The following is a 21,414-nucleotide window of genomic DNA, read 5'->3' on the forward strand; positions in this document are numbered from 1 at the left end:
TTTATAATATAATATATTTAGACCGGATCGAGCTCAGGTAAAAAAAGCTTGTCTAATGCCCAACTCATATAAAAAATGAAACTTAAATTTATCCATGCCCATTTTTTGGACATTATATTTAGTCTAAATACTCTTATTTTCCAATTAGACATTCGAGCCTGGCAGTTCTATTCTCCAATCCAATTTTATAATAACTAAATTACTCTTTTCTCTAATAACTTATTAACAGAAATGATTTAGATGATCATCAATTACTATTCATCGCTACCCTTTTAATATTATAAATCTAAATTGCAGTAATACTATAAAATATGTGTATTTATATACAAACAGACACATGAGAACTTCAATCAACTAACTGCAACAAAAAAAAAAAAGATTGTCTATTTGAATATAATATTTCATAGATTAGGAGAGTGGTTGCTAATTGTATTGTTTAGAGAAAAGGGGTTTGTTTAAAGACAAGAAATTTGGGGTCTTCTAAACGGAAGAAATTGAGAAGTTGGGATTTTTTGTTTTTTTTTTTGGTTATTGGAATACATAAATTATAAATTATTTTGAAAATTAAATTTTAAAGTTTAAAGTTGGTAACTTTATGCATGACATTGAAAAATAGAGACGAAATACTTTATTTTATTTTATTTTTGTGTCTGTTTATAATAATATGAACCATCTAGAGAAATTCCAGCCGACAAATGCCAAATTTTTTGTTAAGTAGAGAGAGAGGCAGGCCTAAAGTCAATCAGCTTTCTAGCCAGAAATAGACTTTTCAATTCCAAATTCAGTATTTAAATACACACCTTCACCACCCATATAAGATTATAATAAAAATAATAAGAATTGGTGAATAAGAAAAAAGAGGTGATTGGTTGAAGACTTTAGGTTCATCTTTAGTCTTCTAATCCAATCACATTTCATTTCCTGTATTGTCTTATTTAAACCCACCTTAGAGCTTCACCTATAACCCTTAACTACACAATAAAAATATGGCTTCTCTCAAAAGGTATTTGTCATTGAAAAATATCCTCCCTAGTTGCATTAAACCCAAGGATTCATCTTCCGGGCCTAAAATTCATGCTACCAGACAGAGTCCAAGCCAAAGGTTATCACTTACTGATGTTAGCCACTCTGGGTCACCACTCTCATTGACTGATCTCTCAACTTCTCTCATTAGCCTTCATATCTTTACCCTCAAGGAACTAGGAGTGATAACTCACAATTTCTCCAAGTCTAATTTTTTGGGTGAGGGCGGGTTTGGACCTGTTTACAAAGGGTTCATTGATGACAAGTTTAAGCCTGCTTTGAAGGCTCAATCTGTTGCTGTTAAGGTACTTGACTTGGATGGCACTCAAGGTCACAGGGAATGGCTGGTAAGCAAATTGATAATCTCAACATTTTAACTCTGTTTGTTTCCTTATTGACCCTTTTTCCTGAACAGGCTGAAGTTATTTTCTTGGGGCAATTGAATCACCCTCACCTGGTGAACTTAATTGGGTATTGCTATGAAGAGGAACATAGGCTTCTGGTTTATTGTTAAGAAATGGCTTAAAATTGGTAGTGGATTGTTGTTGTTGGTAGTGGATTGTTGGTGGTAGTGGATTAGTGGATGGTTGTTGGTGTCCATTTTCAACCACAAATCTTTGCCAAAGTTTTGGACAATTATGTCCTTGAACTCTCTTATAAATAGAGAGGTTCATTAGCCATATTGATCATCCCAAACCAAGAGAGAGCAAAGCTTGTTCTTTGAAAGCTAGGATTTTAGCTTTCAGGTTTTCTATAGGGGTTGAGAGTTGTGAGGTTCTCGGGTTGTGTCTTGAGTGTAAAACACTTGTAATCTTCATCTTGTTATAGTGAAATTTCTTTTCGCCTCTGCCCGTGGACGTAGGCATTAAAGCCGAACCACGTAAATCCTTGTGTTCACTTTATTTTTCGTTCCGGTCAATTTACTTGTAGTCATATCGGAGTTCTCGAATCGATCCTTTCCGCAACAAATTGGTATCAGAGCGTAGTTGAAGGAGTGATAATATTTTCTGAATTGCCCTGTGACTGCAGCTTTGTCTGATCTTTCACATCAGGAAGAAAATATTATCATTCATTCAAAGGTTCCAAATTATGGCTACAAGTGTTTCATCGACTAAGTATGATGTCGAGAAATTTACCGGGAAAAATAGTTTCAGTTTATGGCGCATCAAGATGCGGGCAGTGCTGGTTCAACAAGGATTGCTAAAAGCATTGTCTGGTAAAGATAAATTACCAAGCACGCTTTCGGAAGAGCAAAAGGATGACATACTAGAAAGAGCACATAGTGCTATTCTGCTATGTCTAGGAGATGAAGTGCTACGAGAAGTAGCGGATGAGAAAACCGCGTCCGGTTTGTGGCTCCGGTTAGAGAGCAAGTACATGACGAAGTCATTGACGAACCGGCTCTACCTCAAGCAAAGACTCTATGCCCTGAAGATGGAGGAAGGTACACCTGTTTCCCAGCACCTGGATAAATTCAATTCCATTATCATGGATTTGAATAATATCGATAACAAAATCGATGATGAGGACCAAGCAATAATTGTTTTGTGTTCTTTGCCTCCCTCGTATGAGAATTTTGTTGATACAATGATGTACGGTCGTGATGACCTGACTCTAGAGGAGGTGAAAAATGCCTTAAGTTCCAGTGAGTTGAGGAAGAAAATCACTGGTAAGGTGGTCGAAAACAATGAAGGCGAAGGCTTGGTTGCTCGAGGAAGATCCAAGGCAAAGGGTGGAAGTTCAAGTAAAAGCCATCCTAGATCGCAGTCCAAGAAGAGAATACAGTGCTACTACTGTAAGAAGTACGGGCACATGAAGGTAGATTGTCCGAAAAGGAAGGAGAAATCAGAATCACAGGAGCAACAAAATGATCGTGCGAATGTAGCTGATGCAGATTCTTCAAGTGATGCCGAGATCGTTCTTGCAGTATCCGACTCTTACGCTGGTGGGAGATGGATTCTTGATACGGGAGCTACATTTCATATAAGTACTTCGAAAGATGCATTCTCAACATACGAGAAGCATTCTGGTTCAGTACTAATGGGAAATGACCACGCATGTCAAGTCATGGGGATTGGCACAGTTCGTATAAAGATGTTTGACGGTATTGTTAGAACTCTAACTGATGTTCGGCACATTCCAGAAATGAAGAAAAATTTGATCTCTTTGAGTACGTTGGACAAGAAAGGCTTTCGGTACTCTGCTGAAGGTGGAGTTCTCAAGGTATTCTCGGGTGCTTTGACTGTGATACGTGGTAATTTGGAGCGGGGCCTTTACTTCCTCGATGGTTCCTCGGTTACAGGTGTTGCGGGAGTGTCATCATCAGATGATCTAGATTCTGACACCACGAAGTTATGGCATATGCGGCTCGGGCATATGAGCGAGAGAGGTTTATCGGTGCTAAGCAAACGAGGATTATTGTCTGGGCAGTGTACAGGAAAGTTGAATTTCTGTGAGCACTGCGTCTTCGGTAAGCAGACTCGGGTAAAGTTCAGCACTGGGATTCACAAGACAAAAGGCACAGTGGATTACTTCCATTCTGACCTTTGGGGGCCTTCTCCGACAATTTCTAAAGGTGGTTACAGATATCTGCTTACCTTTATCGATGATTACTCGAGAAAGGTTTGGGTGTATTTTCTGAAGAGCAAGTATGAGGTTCTCATCAACTTCAAGCAATTTAAAGCTTTGATCGAAAATCAAACAGGAAAGAAGATCAAGCGATTCCGGACGGATAATGGCTTGGAGTTTTGCTCAGGTGAATTCAATGAGTTCTGCAAAATGAAGGAATAGTGAGACACCGCACTGTTCGTCGAACACCACAACAAAATGGAGTTGCAGAACGCATGAATAGAACTCTCTTGGAGCGAGCTCGTTGCATGCGATCAAATGCTGGGCTCGGTGAAGAATTTTGGGCTGAAGCTGTTAATACTGCTTGTTATTTGGTTAACAGATCTCCGTCAACAGCTATTGAGCTGAAGACTCCTGAGGAAGTATGGTCTGGTTCTCCTGCTGATTACTCTGGTTTAAGAGTGTTTGGCTGCCCTGCGTATGCTCATGTAAATGAGGGAAAACTCAAACCGAGGGCGAAGAAATGCATATTTCTTGGATACGGCCAAGGGGTGAAAGGATACAGGTTGTGGTGTCCTGATCCGGTTTCGTCCAAGTTCATCATCAGCAGAGATGTGACTTTTGATGAGTCATCCATGCTTCGATCCACCACAAATTCCCGGGAAAAGGAGGAGTCAGATAGAATGGGAGATCACGGTGTTGAGAAGCAGGTGGAGTGTCAGGTGGACGCTCCAATTCCTACGGAAGGTACTTCAGTCCAGGATGATCAAGTTGAGGTGCAAGATTCCGATGAAGATGAGTCACCTCAAGAAAAACCATATAGCATTGCCACTGGAAGAACGAAGAGACAAATCAAACCAAATCCGCGTTACGCTAATCTGGTGTCTTTCGCGCTCAGTGTGGCGGAGTCCATTGGTATAGAACCTTCCAGTTATAATGAGGCTGTCACGTGTGATGAGTCGGCACAGTGGGCAATTGCTATGAGTGAGGAGATAGAATCTCTTCACAAGAACCATACTTGGGAGTTGGTTAAGCCGCCAAGTAACCAGAAGATAGTTGGTTGCAAATGGGTCTTCAAGAAAAAGGAAGGCATCCTAGGGGTTGAAGCAACTAGATTCAAGGCACGATTGGTTGCTAAAGGCTTCACTCAGAAAGAGGGGATTGACTACAATGAAGTTTTCTCCCCAGTCGTAAAGCATTCTTCCATTCGTGTATTACTTGCCATGGTGGCCAAGTCTGATCTAGAACTTGAGCAGCTTGACGTAAAAACGGCGTTCTTGCATGGTGAGCTCGAGGAAACAATCTACATGCGTCAACCAGAGGGTTTTACAGTTCCTGGTAAAGAAGACCATGTCTGTCTATTAAAGAAGTCTTTATATGGATTGAAACAATCCCCAAGGCAGTGGTACAAGCGGTTTGATAGCTTCATGATTCAGCATGGTTACACAAGATGTGACTATGATGCTTGTGTCTATCATCGGAAGCTCTCAGATGGTTCGCACATTTATTTGTTGCTGTATGTTGATGACATGTTAATTGCTTCCAAAAACATGTCGGAAATCAACAAGTTAAAGTCGCAGTTGAGTGGTGAGTTCGAGATGAAGGATCTGGGTGCTGCCAAGAAAATTTTGGGCATGGATATTCACAGAGATCGCAAGGCGGGCAAGCTTCGTGTGTCGCAGAAGAACTACATTGAAAAGGTTCTTCAACGCTTCGGCATGGATAAAGCGAAAACTGTGAGTACTCCGTTGGCACCACATTTCAAACTCTCTGCAGAGTTGTCACCACAATCTGATGAAGAAAAGCAGCAAATGTCTCACATTCCATACTCGAGTGCAGTTGGAAGCGTGATGTATGCAATGGTTTGCACTCGTCCAGACATTTCACATGCAGTTAGTGTGGTCAGCAGATACATGAGTTGTCCTGGCAAGGAACACTGGCAGGCCGTGAAATGGATTCTCAGGTACTTGAGAGGTTCTGCAGATTTATGCTTGGTATATGATCAGAGTGACTGCACTAGCAGTGTCACGGGCTATGTGGACTCTGATTATGCTGGAGATCTGGACAAAAGAAGATCTCTGACGGGTTATGTTTTCACTTATTCTGGAGGAGCCATTAGTTGGAAAGCTGTGTTACAGTCTACCGTAGCCTTATCTACGACTGAGGCGGAATATATGGCGTTAGCAGAAGCAGTGAAAGAAGCATTGTGGATGAAAGGTCTAGTAAGCAGTTTGGGTTTACAACAGGATTTCACTGTTGTATTTTGCGATAGCCAGAGTGCCATACATCTGACTAAAAATCAGATGTTTCATGAACGGACCAAACACATTGATGTCAGATATCATTTTGTTCGGGAACATGTTACGCAAGGTGACATTGTTATCAGCAAGGTTGCTACCGAGAAGAATCCTGCAGATATGTTAACTAAGGTGATCCCTGCATATAAGTTCAAGCATTGCTTGGACTTGATAGGTATTCGGGATTGATTAGCGCCAGAGAGGCGTTTGGAAGAGGTGATCCAGTTCGAGGAATTCACTATGATGTTCAGCTTGGTAAATTTCAAGCCAAGGTGGAGATTTGTTAAGAAATGGCTTAAAATTGGTAGTGGATTGTTGTTGTTGGTAGTGGGTTGTTGGTGGTAGTGGATTAGTGGATGGTTGTTGGTGTCCATTTTCAACCACAAATCTTTGCCAAAGTTTTGGACAATTATGTCCTTGAACTCTCTTATAAATAGAGAGGTTCATTAGCCATATTGATCATCCCAAACCAAGAGAGAGCAAAGCTTGTTCTTTGAAAGCTAGGATTTTAGCTTTCAGGTTTTCTATAGGGGTTGAGAGTTGTGAGGTTCTCGGGTTGTGTCTTGAGTGTAAAACACTTGTAATCTTCATCTTGTTATAGTGAAATTTCTTTTCGCCTCTGCCCGTGGACGTAGGCATTAAAGCCGAACCACGTAAATCCTTGTGTTCACTTTATTTTTCGTTCCGGTCAATTTACTTGTAGTCATATCGGAGTTCTCGAATCGATCCTTTCCGCAACATTTATGAATACATGGAACGAGGCAACTTAGAAAACCAATTGTTTAAAAGTTGGTTTTAACTCTTTTCCCTTTTAAAATTTGTAATCAGCTATTAAACTTTGTTAAATTATTAATCTTTGTGGTCAACGAGTGCAGGGTATGGTCCACCATTGCCTTGGCTAACAAGGTTGAAAATTGCTCTTGGAACTGCAAAAGGACTAGCTTTCCTTCATGAAGAAGAGAAGCCGGTCATATACAGGGATTTCAAAACTTCAAATATCTTATTAGACTTGGTAAAAACATACCACCTTTTAGTTCAACTGGTTTTCATGCATCAGCAAAGACTGAACAGGTTTGTTTTATTGGCAGGCTTACAATGCAAAGGTCTCGGATTTCGGATTGGCAACCGACGGTCCAGAAGGTGAAAAATCTCATGTTACAACTGCTGTAATGGGCACAGAAGGCTATGCTGCTCCGGAATACATTACAACAGGTACTAAAAATTCAGCACTTATCTCGGTTTTCACTGATGGAACAAATTGATGTGATTCCAGAATTTGTATTTTTCAGGGCATTTGACGACTATGAGCGATGTGTTCAGCTTCGGAGTGGTTCTGTTAGAACTGTTAACAGGCCGGCGATCTGTAGACAAATCGCGCCCTGCTCGAGAAAAGAACCTAGTGGAATGGGCAAGGCCTAGTTTGAAGGACCCTTACAAACTTGATGCAATAATGGATCCAAGACTTGAAGGACAGTACTCAACTGAGGGGGTTAAAAAGGTTGCTGCATTGGCTTTTCAATGTCTAAGCAACCACCCCAAGTCTAGACCAACTATGAGCAATGTGGTCAAGGCCTTGGAGCCTCTGCTGGACTTAACCGACATCCCAACTGGACCCTTTGTGTACATTGTTCCGACCAATGGCAATAGCGAGCCTATCATTCAGAACATCATACAACGAGAGGAAAAGCAACACGACGAGTTAAGAATAGAGAAAAACATCGATCGTAAGGAAGAAAAGAAAGAGAAAAACCGATTGCCACACAGAAAAGCCCGAAAGCATAGACCCCGGGTTAAGCCATCGAGGTCTCGAGCTGTCTATTCGGACACTGATTTGTATAAAGTTTTAGGGTCTAGTTTGTATACTCCCAAGCACTAGAGACACTCCAAACAAAACAAGCATACCTTGTACATTTGAAGTTCGTTGTATTTTTTTAAAAAAAAAATTATATATCTTTTCCATTCTTGTCATTGTCTATCTGTTTAGAAAGTCATGGCATAATAGAAGTTTCCATAGAATATACAAAGCCAACCGAAACTGGTGTTTGAGCCAATTTTTCCAGAGTTTCCATACCTTAATATTTTTTTTACAGCAAGGGAAAAACATGTCCATTTGTTTGTTTTCTATAAACAAAGATTCGCCTAAGTTGTGGGCCAATATGACAACATACGACTTCTACACGTTAAACTATAGCAAATGATGCTTTTTTTTTTGGGTCTGTAAATGATGCTAATTAAGTAATTACATGATATGAAATTTTTCTAAGTTTCCCCGAAATTTCATTATGGAAGGAAATGACTGAAATTCATTGGGTTTGGGACTTTGTAAATTAGTGCAAATTTTCCTGCTGAATCTTCACTGGCGTGTGACATCAAAGTTCAAAGTTCTGATTAGAGCCATTGACTCCTTCAAAATGAAGCAAAATTTTCCAAAAGCTGCTGGATATTCTTTCGTGCTAGACTACTACACCACACAAGACTTGGGGGCAATTCCACCAACCCCCTTCCCAAATCCTATCCCTTGAAATCCACAAATATCTGATCCAAAAGTTTGGCAATCATAACATTCTTTTAAAACTCTTTTCCATTTGTTAATATTTCTTGGTAAACCTTGAAATTAATGCAAGTATTTGCGGGGGATGAAGAGGAAAAATGGGGCAAGGAGCAAAGCCATTATTAGCGTGGAATCAATGTAAAAACTCCAAATGTTTAAAACTAAGTATAATCAAAGCATTAGACTTGAAATGTAGGAACTTTGTATGGGGAAAGGTATGGAGCATTGTTAAAAAAAAAAAAGGCTCCTCAAGGAACAGTAAGCATATTAAATTAATGGGTTAATGGTGTTGAATTGGTAAATAAAGCATTACTGAATTTTCAACTCACAATCCATCCCACTGACCATTCATGCTGCATAGTTTATATGCTGGAGGCTTCAACGATTGTAGTAATATGTATGTGGAAAAATTATGTTTCACCACAGCACCTGTTATTTGTGAATTTCTACAAAGCTTATGTAATTCAAATGTATGGCTGACGTTCTCATAATCCTATTTTTAGCATGTATTTTTTTTATGAAAAGATTTGACTTGATCTTTATAGATTAAAACAAATAATATTAACAGTTTTAGACCGAAGTTCAATAGCAAAACCCTATTAAACAAAATAAAAACAGAAGCCTATTAAATAAAATAAAGAAAACAGGCCTAGATCGCTTAGAAATGACCCATAACTTCATACTTAACTATAACAAAAAACTATAACAAAAAAGAGGAAACCTAATCTTATCCTATACCAGTCAAATCGACAGCTGGATACCATTAGTCAATGTCCGTTTACGTCACCGACTCAACTTTAATGATAGCAGTTTTCAAAGTATCTTTTAACTTTTTGCTACCCATTTCTAAAGGAGTTTCATCTTCTCTTTTCTCTCAATCTGGCTGCCTTGGCCGAAGTTTCTCCTGGCAAACGTAATCTGGAACTCCTCCCAATAGGTAATGGCTTTCTCCCCTCTTCAGAGCCTCTTTCGCAAGAACATGGGCATATGTATTCTCTTTTTTAGGGATAAACTGAAACCCTATCTCTTGAAATTTAACTTTTTTGTTTTGGATATCTCTGATGAGTGCTCCAATGGCTGATTTGTCAAGATCTGTACTTTGGCATTTCTTTATAATCTCCCATTATTTCCAGTTTGTTTAAGCTCATATAAATTCCTAATCTCATGGCTTGTAATCCTGCATGTGCTTCCGTAGCAAACGAAATTGCTATATCGGAGTGAATGACCGTCTTAGATGCTAAGATCTCGCCCCCCACATCTCGTACAATCAAACCCGAAGCATATTTGAAGGATTGCTGGTCAAAGGCTGCATCAAAATAGATTGTTACCCTTGTTCCTCGATTAACATGTTGAAGGCCTTTGCCAGCCTGAAAGGTGAGTTTCTTTTTTTTTTTATTCCATCCAACTCAGAGATGTAACTGTATATTTGCTTCAAAATGTATCTTCCTGTCACATTTTTTCTTTCATACAGTAACCGATTTCTATTGGACCAGATTAGCCAAAGCCCGCAACAGAAAAGTCAACATTGTTCACTAATCCCTCGACTAAAGACCTAGGTAAGCTATTCCCACATACTGTGAATATCGTTGTTAAGAATCTAGGAAAGATATAAGTAAATCCAAACATCCATTATAGGATACTGTCGAAAAATATGGTTACTATCTTCCTTATATTGACGACACCGAGGGCATTGAGCATCCATCGCCACTTTCTTATGCTTAAGGTTGACGAGTAGGAATAAAATTCCAGGAGATTCTCCATACTGGTATTGTAACTTTTGAGGGGATGTATAAATTCCATAGTTTCCTGTAGAAATTTTTTGTTTCGGCTTGTATAATATAATTACTAGGACCAAGTTAGTCTCCTGTAATAGTTTATAGGCACTTCTGAGAGTTCACCTCTCCACACTTGAAAATTGTCATATGTTATCTCCGCCAGAGGAATCTGCATGATTTTTTTTTTGCAATATCTGTATGAAAGGTATTCATAATAACATCTGTTTTCCAGGTCTTGTCAATAGCCTCATTTAAATCCGATACTAACTTGATGTTTTCATTGTTGTCTTGGTTCTGTAATCTGTCTGCCTCTTCTTCCGAAATTCATAAATCATCCCAAACGAAAATTTGATCCCCCGTTCCAACCCTCCAGCATAGACCTTTCTCCAGAAGTCCTCTTGTTGCCCATACATTTTTCCAGCTAAGCGAAGGTAAATTCCCTAACCTAGCATTATAGAAATTCGAGTTAGGATAATATTTTGCCTTCAAGACACGGGCTAATAAAGAATTTGGAAAATTAATAAGACGCCAACCCTGCTTTGCTAATAACACTATGTTAAATTTTTCAAAATTTCGAAAATCAAGACCACCATCTTATTTTAATGAGCATAGTTCCTGCCAAGCACAGCAATGGATGCCTTTTTTATCTCGACCTTTTTGCCACTAAAATTTAGCTATAGTACCTTCCAAATCAGCACATAAAGATTTAGGGAGTAAAAAACAAGCCATAGTATAAATTGGAATGGATTGTAGTATAGCCTTTATGAAAACCTTTTTTCCTCCTTAAGAAAGATGCCTTATACTCCAGTTATCAATTCGTTGTTTAAATTTGTCCTTTCAAGACTTGAAAAAACGATTTCTTGTTTCTTCCCACCATATTAGGGAGACCAAGGTACCGTTCTGAGTTATTTGATCTACGCACTCCAAGTACATTAGAAACTATTATTTTTTCCCCATCCTACATATTAGTACCGAAAAATACTGTTCCCTTATCAAAGTTAACACCATAATCTGAACAAATCTCATATTCTTTCAAAATCTGCTTTAGAGAATGTGTTCCTCTTTCAGTATCATCTGTTTGCTTGTACTCTTCTTAGTATATTTTCTTTTATTGCAAGCCTCATAAGACTAGAGAGGCCTTCCCCACAAAATAAAAATAGAAACGGACTCAAGGGATCTCCCTGTCTTAGTCCTCTAGTCGGATGAAAAATTTCCCCAATGTGTCCATTGAAAACCACCGAGTACGATACTGTAGATACACATTTCATTAAAGAATGAACCCATCTAGAATCAAAACCCATTCTCTTCATTATTTCTTCCACAAAATTCCATTCAACCCTGTTGTATGCTTTGTTCATATCTAATTTTACCACCATAAACCCTTTTTTCCCCACCTTCTTGTGCTTTAATGTGTGTAAAATTTCATAAGCCAGTAACACACTATAAAAAATCAATCTCCCAGGTACAAAAGCACTTTGTGCTAAATCAATATATTTATCAACCACTACCCGAAGTCGATTAGCAATGACTTTAGCTATCAATTTATAAAGCACATTACATAAGCTAATTGGTCTAAATTGAGTAATACTAGAAGGGTTTGAATTTTTCAGTATTAGCATAATATTTGTTTTATTGATCGAATTTATATCCATATCTTCATTCAGTCATTGAAGACAAAAGGCTGAAATATCTTCTCCGATGATCGGCCAACACTTTTTGATAAAATAAGGCCGGAAAATCGTCCTCTCCTGGTGCTTTTGTGGGACCTAATTCTGATAATGCTTCTTGTATCTCCTCCTTAGTGTAACTCACTTTTAGCCTAGAATTGTCTTCATCAGAAATACAACAATCGATCCCTGACAAAATATGTACATAATTTCCTTACCTCCCAGCTGAAAATAATCTCTGAAAATACGTTCTAGCAATTTCTTCCATTTCCCTAACCTCTTCCTTCTCCCTACCATTATCAAACTGCATTTTGCGAATAAAATTTCTTCTTCTCCTCTGTGTCGCTTGCTTATGAAAAAACGTGGTATTTCTATCTCCAAATTTCAGCTAGTTTACTCGAGCTCTCTATTCCCAGTAGCACTCATCATTCTTAATCTCAAAATTTAGTTGTATCTTTGTGTCAGTGAGTTCTGGCAAGTTTTCATCATTTCTATCGGATTCCAACAATTTTGTCAATTTAGAAGTTAATGCCTCCTTTTTTATTTTCATGCTGCACCGAATTTTGATTAGCCCACCTCTCTAAGCCTTTCTTCATACTTTCTAACTTGCTCAGTAGATCTCCTGTGGAATTCTCCCAAATGTACCTAACCTCCTCAACAAATGTTCCCTCCAAAACCCACCAATCTTCAAACTTAAAACTTTTATTAAATTGCCCTTTAACTTCACGTTCTGTAGTAATGAATAGAGGACAATGGTTTGAAAAAGAATGAAGAAGGTGTTGAATTAAGGAATTTGAAAATAAAGATATCCATTCTTCAGTGGCCACTCCTCTATCTAATCTTTCTTGAATGTTCGTTTTCGACAAATTTCCTCTCCCCAAGTGAACCAGTTTCCTGAATAACCCATATAAACTAGATTACAATCTTCCAATGCCTTTTGAAAAGCTTCCATTTGTCTCTCCTCTCGAGGTAAGCCTCCATTCTTTTCAAAACCATACATAATTTCATTAAAGTCTCTACAAACTAGCCATGGAGACTCTCCATCATTATGTAAGTGTCCTAAAAGATGCTATGATTCATCCCTGTCCTGTGTGTAGGGAGAACCACAAAAACCAGTAAATCTCCACTTGTTTTTATCATCTGTATCTTCGATTATCACATCAATGTCAGTTTGAAAAACTCTGGAGCGTAATATTAACATCCCCACGCCATGCTAAACATAATCCTCATCTAAAACCAATCGATTCAACATTGATACCATTATGAAAACCACAACTCCTTTGAACTATTTCCATCTGACTTCTGTTAATTTTTGTCTCCATGAAGAAGACCATATGAGGATTGTATAACTTCAGCAAATGCCGAAGTCTTCGAAATGCCTGTGTATTCTCCAATCCATGGACATTCGAACTTAAGATTTTTATTGCGCCCAGTCGGCTTGCCTCTTGGCAGTCGCCGATGATAAATGATTAATTTCCAACAACCTTCTATTTTTAACCACCATAATGTTGTTTTCTTCAATCTCCCCCCAGCTCTCTTTTCCCTCTCCTCTACTATTAACACATCATCTTCCAGATCATGATCCATTGCAGTTTGAGCTTGACCTGTCAATAAATTTTCCTTCATTGGCGTGAAGAGAACGTTCTTCCTTCCAAATTAAAACCTAAAATAGGGTCAATAACCTTTTAATACCCTTGTTTTTTGCCTACTCCTCACCCACTGTTGCCTTGTGTTCGTTCGTCTGTGCTGTTTCCACCTAGTACTCCTCCTTCCTCACGTAGCCAAACTCTATTCATTGCTTAGGCTCTTCGAGATTGTGCTCGCAATGATTAGTCCCAACCCATCTAAGTGATTTCTACCCCTAATGCCACCTTTGTTTCACAAAAAGAGTCACTATGACCTAAACGACCACAATAGAAACAAAAAAGGGAAATCTTTCATACTTAAATCTGACATATGAGTATTTCCCACAAAACATAACTTGTTTCTTCCTTTTAAGAGGACGCCGAATATCTATTTGGACTTGTATTCTCTTAAATTTTGATTTTCTTTCCCCAGATTTGAACCATCATACTCCATAAAATTTCCTATGAAATTACCCAATTGTATAACCAGATTATCAGAGAAAAAAACCTATGAGAACACCATGAATTTGTACCCAGAAAGGTGTTAAAATTAAAGGGACTTTTAATGGGTTATCCCCCACTTGCAGCTTGTATAGCACCAATAAATGATTATTAAAAGTCCATGGTGATCCCTTCAAAACCCTTTCTATATTCATAACATGAAAAAATTGAAATAAATACCTTTTCTCCCCCATATCTCGAATTTGAACATCCCGAACAAGATGCCATAAGTTAGCCATAGTGCTTTTCATTGCTAGGAAGTGAATAATACTGGTTGTTAAAAAACACTCCACCAATCTAAAGGCCCCCTTTTCTCTTTTCGTATTCGGATATACTTGTATTTGTAAAATTGCTTCTTCTTCTTCATTAAGCGTTAATCTAGCAAAGTCAGTTTCCATGGATGCAGATAAATTTCAAGAAGCGTGAAAATCCTTTTCTAAAGACTTAAATAGGACTTTAAATATGGCTGCAGCTGACAAAAAACAGAAAACTCAATAAAAACCTAAAAACTTGCCAGAGAGAGCAGACAGTTGCATACTAAGGTAGCAGACTCTTTAGCATGTATTTTTTAGACAAGTACAATACAATCAAAATACGTTATAAATAAATATCCAAGCAACCATAAAATAAAATCAAAGTAATACAGTACAAATAGACTAAAACCAAAACAATCTGGACTAAAACTCATACAGAGCAATTACATATAGTGGATTTCAAACTTAAAAACTTTAAGTATTCAAGAACCCGAGTCCATTTTTATTAACTGTGCTAAGGCTTTATTGGCTCATAACAAATTTTTTTGTTTGTTTTTGTTTATCAAAAAATTATTTGCTCAACATAGCTTAAATTAATTTATTTATTGAATTTTCTAATTAGATACCTCTAACAAGTGAGTCTTGCCTCATAAAAATAGAATAAAAGTTTAAATTGTGAAAAATGCAATTTTTAAAGACGCTCCTGAGTCCTGAGTCGAAAAGAATTAGTTTAAAATGGCTCGAGATACCTTGGGTCTTCACAAAAACTAGCAAGGTAAAGGGCATTGAAGCAGTCAATGTATGGGCAGATTTACCAAGTAATTTCCATCATTGCCTATTTTGCTATATCCAAAGCATACGATGAATCTGCACGTTAGAACAGGCTGGCCAGCCAGAATGCCAGTTGCTTGTGGCTTTGCATAACCAAAACTTCAGGAAACTAGTTTAGCATTGTTGATACGACAAATCAACAAAGAGAAAAAGGTTGGAAGAGGTGATCGACGGTTCACCCTTGAAAGGTAGAAAGCCGTCGTAATGTAATGAAGTGGTGGAAGAAGGTTGAAAGGAGGAGAGAATCAAAACTTAGGTGAGAGTTCATATAGAGGTGCCACATGTAAGGATCATGTTGGCTGTAATGCCAGATCTTGTTTCCAAATAAAAGTAACAATATAACCCTATATATTAGTGATGTGACATAATAAGATGGCTTAACAAACAATGATTGTCCCATCACAATTGGCAGAGGTAGTCTATGACGAAGGTGCGCTCAATGATATGACACGTGGAGGTGTTGCAGAAGTAGGTATAACAAGCCGCAGAGGGACCATGAACCGCTTAAATTGTCTAGTGAAATTCTATCTGACGCCTGCAGATTTGTTGCAAGGCTTATTTCCTTTTATTCAATATTTGTAAGACAATTCTGCTATCATATCATCAGATACAGTGAGCAAGTATTGAGAATGAATGCATTAGAAAAAGAAGAAACCAACAAAGGATCTTAATAACAAATTTTTTTTCGATCATCTATCAAATAATTCATAGTAGCCAGAAAAGTTTGAGTTCTCTCTGCTTACAATCGTACAAAGAAAACACAGAGCACCCTTACCTTAAGGGTTTCTCTTTAGATCAAAAGCAACTGAACACCTTTCCGATTTTGAAATATATAAATACACCAAGCAACCTTACCGGATTCTTGAATATTTGTAGCATAAACCAATGCCGGCCTAGTCATCTCTTCTCTTACTCTCAGCACACACCAGTATTAGGCCAATGGCTGGTTATTGAACCATGTGGTCCTTTTGGTTGTAGTTTATCAAACTCGCATTATGAGCCAATGTTACCAAGCTTTGAACAGCAGTGTAAAGATTCATTTCGACCATGAATTCCACCCCAAAGCACTAAACCATACAGCGGAAGAGTAAAACAAATATCTGAGGCTCGATTGACAGGATAGTCCAAACCAACATCTGATTTTAGTGCATTTGCTTCGTTTCTTTCATTCCTCCTAAAACATGGGAAGTATTGGGCAAATTTGGAAAATTCATACAAGACAAAGCTGAAGATCAATAGCATGCTCGCAATAATACTACTGTTTCTTTTGTTTTCGATAGCATGCTCGCAATAATACTACTGTTTCTTTTGTTTTCGACTTGCTTTTTTTGGATGAGTTGTTCCTTTACTTCTATAATCATTTTGAGCCTGGATCCAGTCAGAGTGATACTTGTCATCATACGGAACAACCTTCCCATCAATGAACGGTTCTCCTGTAAAATAACCACAATGCACGTTAACACTCAACTGTTGTCATAAAGGCAGGAGGAATTGCATGCGTGTGACCTTAATAGAAAATGGAGGAAGAAATGCATGCATATTAGAATAGCAGAACAAATGGAAACTCATACTAATCTGTCAAGAAAACCATCCAACACAAAGTGTATGCCATTCAGCTCTATCAACTGCTGCGCGTAAAAAATTCTTCTACTGCCACCATTTATGTTAACTGATAATGATTGCTAAGAAAATAGAACTTAACACCTAAGAAGAATGAGGAAAACAACAGTAAGCATCAACAGTTTACTTCCGTAATGTGAAATGGAACACTTTGGGGCACATGAACCACCACACTTCGATGTCTCAAGGATTCCCATCTTCTTCTTTAATAGCAACAGCAATACCAACAAGTCCTAATAGCTGTTAAGTAATCAACTAGAGAAGCATCATCATCAATGCTTAATGACATTCACTCTACTGCCTTCCCATTTGTCTTCCAAAAGTACTTTTTATCATCCTCAAAAGAAACGAAGTGAAATTATTAGTCATTTTTTTCCCAGCAATCAAGCATAAGCAGGACCGGAGTAATACAATAGCTTAATAACAGAGTAATAAAGCAAATGAGAAGCAAAGACACTGGAAAGCTAAAACTAACCTCCATAGCTATTATCAACAGGGTCCCCCGAATAAGAATCTGGTAAAACCCATTTCACATTAGGCAGAGCTGCAACCAACCAACACAATTCTGTATTTACTTTACAAACTTGAAAAAGAACGAATTTGCAAAGGAAAGAAAGACTCACTTTTAATCTTAAAAACCAAATCTTCTGGTACTTTGCAACCAAATGCATAATAATACTTGGTGGAAACAGAGTATATAGACTTCTTGGCATCCTCTTCACTGCGTATTAATAGCAAAAATATAAAACAAAAATGAAAAAATACCCATTTTAGGACTGCAAAAAGGGGAAAAAGGAGTACGGATTTTGACCTTCCCAAAGCCATTGCTAGGGTTTTAATGTAGGTGTTAACGATCTCATCTCGAAGTGGGTATCCCTTGGGAGCCTCCATAACTACGAACCAGTGTTCATAGTCACATCCCTCCACCAGAACTGGCGTCCGAGTCAACTTGGTTGTCTCAGGAAGCACTGAGTTATTAGATCCTGAGTCGCTGGAGAAATATCTCGAGAGTATGCATAAACTAGATGATGGATAATGTGAGAAACGGCGACCGATTAGCTTCTGAGCGACGCTTGATAACATTGTTTTTGTTCACGCAGGAAAAGAACAGAAAGTATAGGTTAAAACTACATTATAAATCCTCAATTATGTATAATTCTTTTTAAAGTTACAAATTTTTTTATTATGTTAGTTTGATCATGATTATTAACTTTTTTATATTTATCATTTTAATTTTAATTCTAAAAAAAATATATTTAATACATATTTACGTATCAAATAAAAATATAAAAATAGAAATTCTTTATAAAATATTTTTCTTTAAAAATTTTTAAATTTCAAATAATTCAGTTAATTTTAAAATTCAATTGTAATCATATTTTGTCTAAGTTTTAAAAAAAAATAAGGTTACTAAAATAATAAAATTCCATATTTGGAAAAAAATGATTTTAAAATTTAAAGGATCATATTTAGATATTAAAAGTTGATTTTATATGATTCTTGAAACAAGTAATAAATGAAGCATCAATTTTTATGCATTGTGAGAGTGCAAATATTTTTCTCACGCATATTCTTCTAAAAAGATGATTTTATAGGTTCAATCGTGCTTAGTTAAAAAAATTTCCATGTTTTTCTCGAATATTATTAAGTAAATTTTATTTAAAAAAAACCAAGAGTATTAAAACACACCATAAGTGAACCACAAATGAGACTAAGAATACTCCAAAACCACACCAACCACCATTATTTTTAAAGATTTTTTTTTCTAGAATCTCAGTGACTAAAATCACTAAGAGTACATGTGAAGTGGGAGCCTAGGCTCTGCAATTGCCTCAAGTGGGTACTTTTTAGGGGTGGAAAGCCCGAATATTTCCTCCATATTGAGATCTTCCTTTGTGGTATTATTAGGCAACTTCCAAGTAAATCCATGTAAAACATTAGCTAAACTTGCTTGAATGACCTTAATCCCTAGGGGATATCCGGGACACATTCTTCTTCCGGCTCCAAATGGCAACAACTCAAAATCATGTCCTTTGACATCAATACTCTTTCCCATGAACCTGTCGGGCCAAAACTCATTGGGGTTGTCCCAAAGGCTAGTGTCTCTCCCAATTGTCCAAACGTTTACAAAGGCTCTAGTTCCCTTGGGAATGTCATAACCGGCTATTTTACAGTCTTGGCGAACTACGCGAGGCACTAGCATTGGTGCCACCGGGTGCAACCGCATTGTCTCCTTGGCTATCGAGTCGATGTAAGGTAGGTTCACAACATCCTTCTCTTCGACCCACCGTTCCCTGCCGATCACTGTGTCGAGTTCTTCCGTGGCCTTTGCCAAAATTTCGGGTTTTTTCAATAGCTCCGAGATTGCCCATTCTACAGTCACGGCTGAACTCTCTGTTCCACCAGCTATCATGTCCTAAAAAGACAGACAAGAAAAACAATCTTTGTTTTAAAAAATTGAAACCTCAACAGCCCATTGGTCTTATCCAATCATGGGAATTTTCTACACAAAATATCATTGACAGAACAAACAAAAATGAGTAAATATAAGGAACTCACAAACCACACGAAAGGCATCTTTGCTCATGCTGCAGTAAACAATAAGTGCTTTTAACCAACAAATGGTCACTTTTCTTTGATCAATATAATATTAAAAAGAAAAAGGAGTATGATAAGCTCTAAATCTGACTCATTTAGGCGAAAACTGTAACCATTAAGTCTTGTTCCTTTGGTTTAGATTTTACTATTTTAGGCCAAACAATACTTGTAAATTTGAAATATGCACAAAATAATCCTTAATATGGCGTATGTGTTCTTTTTATAAACTTACTACAAGTACTTAGATTATGGGGTTTCAAAGTTTAGTTAGAGCCAAAAGCGTAACATGCAAGGGTTGACGAAGATTAAGAAAACAATCAGTCCTTTGAACAGCAAAAAAACTCAACAAAACGATAAAAAAAAGTTGACAGCTGGGAAAGAAATTAAGTAGTAACCATTACCTGAGTAAATGCCTTAACACTATGCCTTTCAAGCTTGACCTCAAGATTGGGATCCTCAGAAAGCTGCAAAAGCACATCCACCATGTCCTTCGCAACATAATCTTCCGCCCCTTCTCTCCTGGCGTTGTGTTCATCCAACACATGCTCCAAGAACCTGTCGAATTTTTTGCTCAATGCCTTCATTCTCTTTATATAGCCCTGCAAATCTAGGAAAGTGAGCCAAGGGATCGAGTCACCGATATCTAGCACCCCGTTAAGCAAGAACAACTCGTCCAACATCTCCTTGAACTCATTTGGTGTCACAATCTCGTTCTCGCCACTCCCCTCCGTGTATTTTTTCCCAAACACCATCCTACTGATTACATTAAGGCTCAAGCTCGAAAGATGATCTTTCAAAACGATTTGGGTGCCAGATGATTCGTACAACCTTTTGAGAAACAAATTCATCTCTTCTCTTCGGATATACTGGTATGATTCTAGACGTTTCGCATTGAAAAGCTCTGTTAGGCATATTTTTCGTGCCTGACGCCAGTATGGACCATAGGGAGACCATGTAATATCAGAGTAATTGTAAGTAGTGTATTCGCCAGCAGCGTTTTTGGGCCGGTCGGTGAAGATGACATCGTTGGTTTTCAACACGGCTTTGGCCATTTCAACCGATGAAGCAACGACGACGGGGAATGACCCGAATTTGAGTTGCATGATGGGACCGTATTTTCGGGAGAGAGCATGGATGGACTGGTGGGGAAGTGAGCCAACGAGATTGAGGTTGCCGATTATCGGCCAGGGTTTTGGACCGGGTGGTAAGTTGAGTTTCCGGCGACGACAGAGGCGAAGGGAGAGGAGGATGAGAGCTAGAGTGGCAAGCCATGGCGTCAAGTAAGAAAACCAAGAGGGAGTTGCCATTCGTTTTAGTTAGTTGTTAACTAGTCATGGCGATTGCAGGTGTTGATGATGAAATTTCACTATCAAACATACGTATTTATAGACAAAAAACAGAAGGGGCATCAAAGGATCGGCCGTTGATATGAACATTTTAAGTTTATCAATGTGTCTCTCACTTGATTTTCCTTTTCACTAATCAAATGATTTAAGGGCCAAGTGAAAGATAAATCAAAGACTAGGTAGCTCATTGATTCTTACATTCTACCAGCCCAATAATTGGTGGAAATATTTAATTAAAAAAATATTAAGCAGTCCCTAGAAGCCCACTTGGTCATTGAAGTCACCTTTATAAATTATAAAACAAACATTGGGGTGTCAAACTTCGACACCCCTCCTCAGGAGTCATCCAAACTCCTTAGTCTTTTGTTAAATTATAATCCTTGGATTTTTTTCTTCCACTAAAAACAGATTTACACCTAAATTTATTTATAGATATGGTAAATATAATAAATTTCCATTATTTTTCAAAATATGTTTTATTTTATGAATGGGTTTTCTGAGTCATGTAGAAATCTTAACATTGAATACACCTCAACACTTAAACAGTCAATCTAAATGTTTAAATTCTTTTCATGATTTTTAAAATGGATTTTTACATTTATTTAAAAACCTTAACATAACTCTAATTTTGAACGATATTTTTTTTTAAAATTAGAGAAAATCATGAATAATTTTAACATCTATTGAAAAACCTTAATCCTGTACGAAGCTTTTTTAAAATTAGAAAAAGATTATGAAAGAAATAAAAAAATAAGGTT

At 37.6% G+C, this 21,414-nt stretch overlaps 3 protein-coding genes and 1 long non-coding RNA gene across 8 annotated transcripts; 2 read left to right on the forward strand and 2 right to left on the reverse strand.

Annotated features, from left to right (window-relative positions):
• The first annotated feature begins 964 nt into the window (after positions 1-964).
• Positions 965-7,856, forward strand: LOC107902468 (putative receptor-like protein kinase At1g72540). Its single transcript, XM_041079682.1, has 6 exons — positions 965-1,370; positions 1,439-1,526; positions 6,629-6,676; positions 6,764-6,900; positions 6,977-7,100; positions 7,178-7,856. The coding sequence occupies exons 1-6, from the start codon at positions 987-989 to the stop codon at positions 7,762-7,764; spliced, it is 1,368 nt and encodes a 455-aa protein (XP_040935616.1). The 5' UTR covers positions 965-986; the 3' UTR covers positions 7,765-7,856.
• A 1,290-nt stretch (positions 7,857-9,146) lies between these two features.
• On the forward strand, positions 9,147-10,450 carry LOC107904210 (uncharacterized). Its single transcript, XR_001686166.2, has 3 exons — positions 9,147-9,376; positions 9,635-9,813; positions 9,933-10,450. It is a non-coding gene; the product is annotated as an uncharacterized lncRNA (long non-coding RNA).
• A 5,309-nt stretch (positions 10,451-15,759) lies between these two features.
• Positions 15,760-17,846, reverse strand: LOC107904209 (multiple organellar RNA editing factor 7, mitochondrial). 5 transcript variants are annotated; one of them, XR_001686164.2, is made up of 5 exons: positions 17,524-17,844; positions 17,336-17,433; positions 17,188-17,256; positions 16,840-17,037; positions 16,325-16,525 (listed from the first exon to the last, which is right to left on the reverse strand). XR_001686164.2 is itself a non-coding variant. In XM_041079684.1 (4 exons), the coding sequence occupies exons 1-4, from the start codon at positions 17,793-17,795 to the stop codon at positions 16,985-16,987; spliced, it is 462 nt and encodes a 153-aa protein (XP_040935618.1). In that variant the 5' UTR covers positions 17,796-17,846; the 3' UTR covers positions 15,760-16,984. The 5 variants fall into 5 exon arrangements, 4 of the variants coding, with proteins under 4 accessions (XP_040935618.1, XP_016685990.1, XP_040935617.1 ...); XM_041079684.1 differs by having other exon boundaries at positions 15,760-17,037; positions 17,188-17,226; positions 17,524-17,846; XM_016830501.2 differs by lacking the exon at positions 16,840-17,037 and having other exon boundaries at positions 15,760-16,525; positions 17,188-17,226.
• Positions 17,847-18,340: 494 nt separating this feature from the next.
• Positions 18,341-20,785, reverse strand: LOC107902469 (trimethyltridecatetraene synthase). Its single transcript, XM_016828645.2, has 2 exons — positions 19,712-20,785; positions 18,341-19,128 (listed from the first exon to the last, which is right to left on the reverse strand). Exons 1-2 carry the CDS (start codon positions 20,615-20,617, stop codon positions 18,502-18,504), a joined length of 1,533 nt encoding a protein of 510 aa, XP_016684134.2. The 5' UTR covers positions 20,618-20,785; the 3' UTR covers positions 18,341-18,501.
• Positions 20,786-21,414: the final 629 nt, after the last annotated feature.

The sequence above is a fragment of the Gossypium hirsutum genome, chromosome A10 (genome assembly GCF_007990345.1).
Source record: "Gossypium hirsutum isolate 1008001.06 chromosome A10, Gossypium_hirsutum_v2.1, whole genome shotgun sequence".
Classification (NCBI taxonomy): Eukaryota; Viridiplantae; Streptophyta; class Magnoliopsida; order Malvales; family Malvaceae; genus Gossypium; species Gossypium hirsutum.

Coding starts and splice junctions, on each gene's coding strand:
- LOC107902468 (XM_041079682.1), top strand. CDS start 987: ATGGCTTCTCTCAAAAGGTATTTGTCATTGAAAAATATCCTCCCTAGT. Junction 6,901..6,976: donor CAAATATCTTATTAGACTTG/GTAAAAACATAC, acceptor TTTTATTGGCAG/GCTTACAATGCAAAGGTCTC. Junction 7,101..7,177: donor TCCGGAATACATTACAACAG/GTACTAAAAATT, acceptor TGTATTTTTCAG/GGCATTTGACGACTATGAGC.
- LOC107904209 (XM_016830500.2), bottom strand. CDS start 17,795: ATGTTATCAAGCGTCGCTCAGAAGCTAATCGGTCGCCGTTTCTCACAT. Junction 17,434..17,523: donor CTAGCAATGGCTTTGGGAAG/GTCAAAATCCGT, acceptor ATTAATACGCAG/TGAAGAGGATGCCAAGAAGT. Junction 17,257..17,335: donor TTTGGTTTTTAAGATTAAAA/GTGAGTCTTTCT, acceptor GGTTGGTTGCAG/CTCTGCCTAATGTGAAATGG.
- LOC107902469 (XM_016828645.2), bottom strand. CDS start 20,617: ATGGCAACTCCCTCTTGGTTTTCTTACTTGACGCCATGGCTTGCCACT. Junction 19,129..19,711: donor GTGTTAAGGCATTTACTCAG/GTAATGGTTACT, acceptor CTGTCTTTTTAG/GACATGATAGCTGGTGGAAC.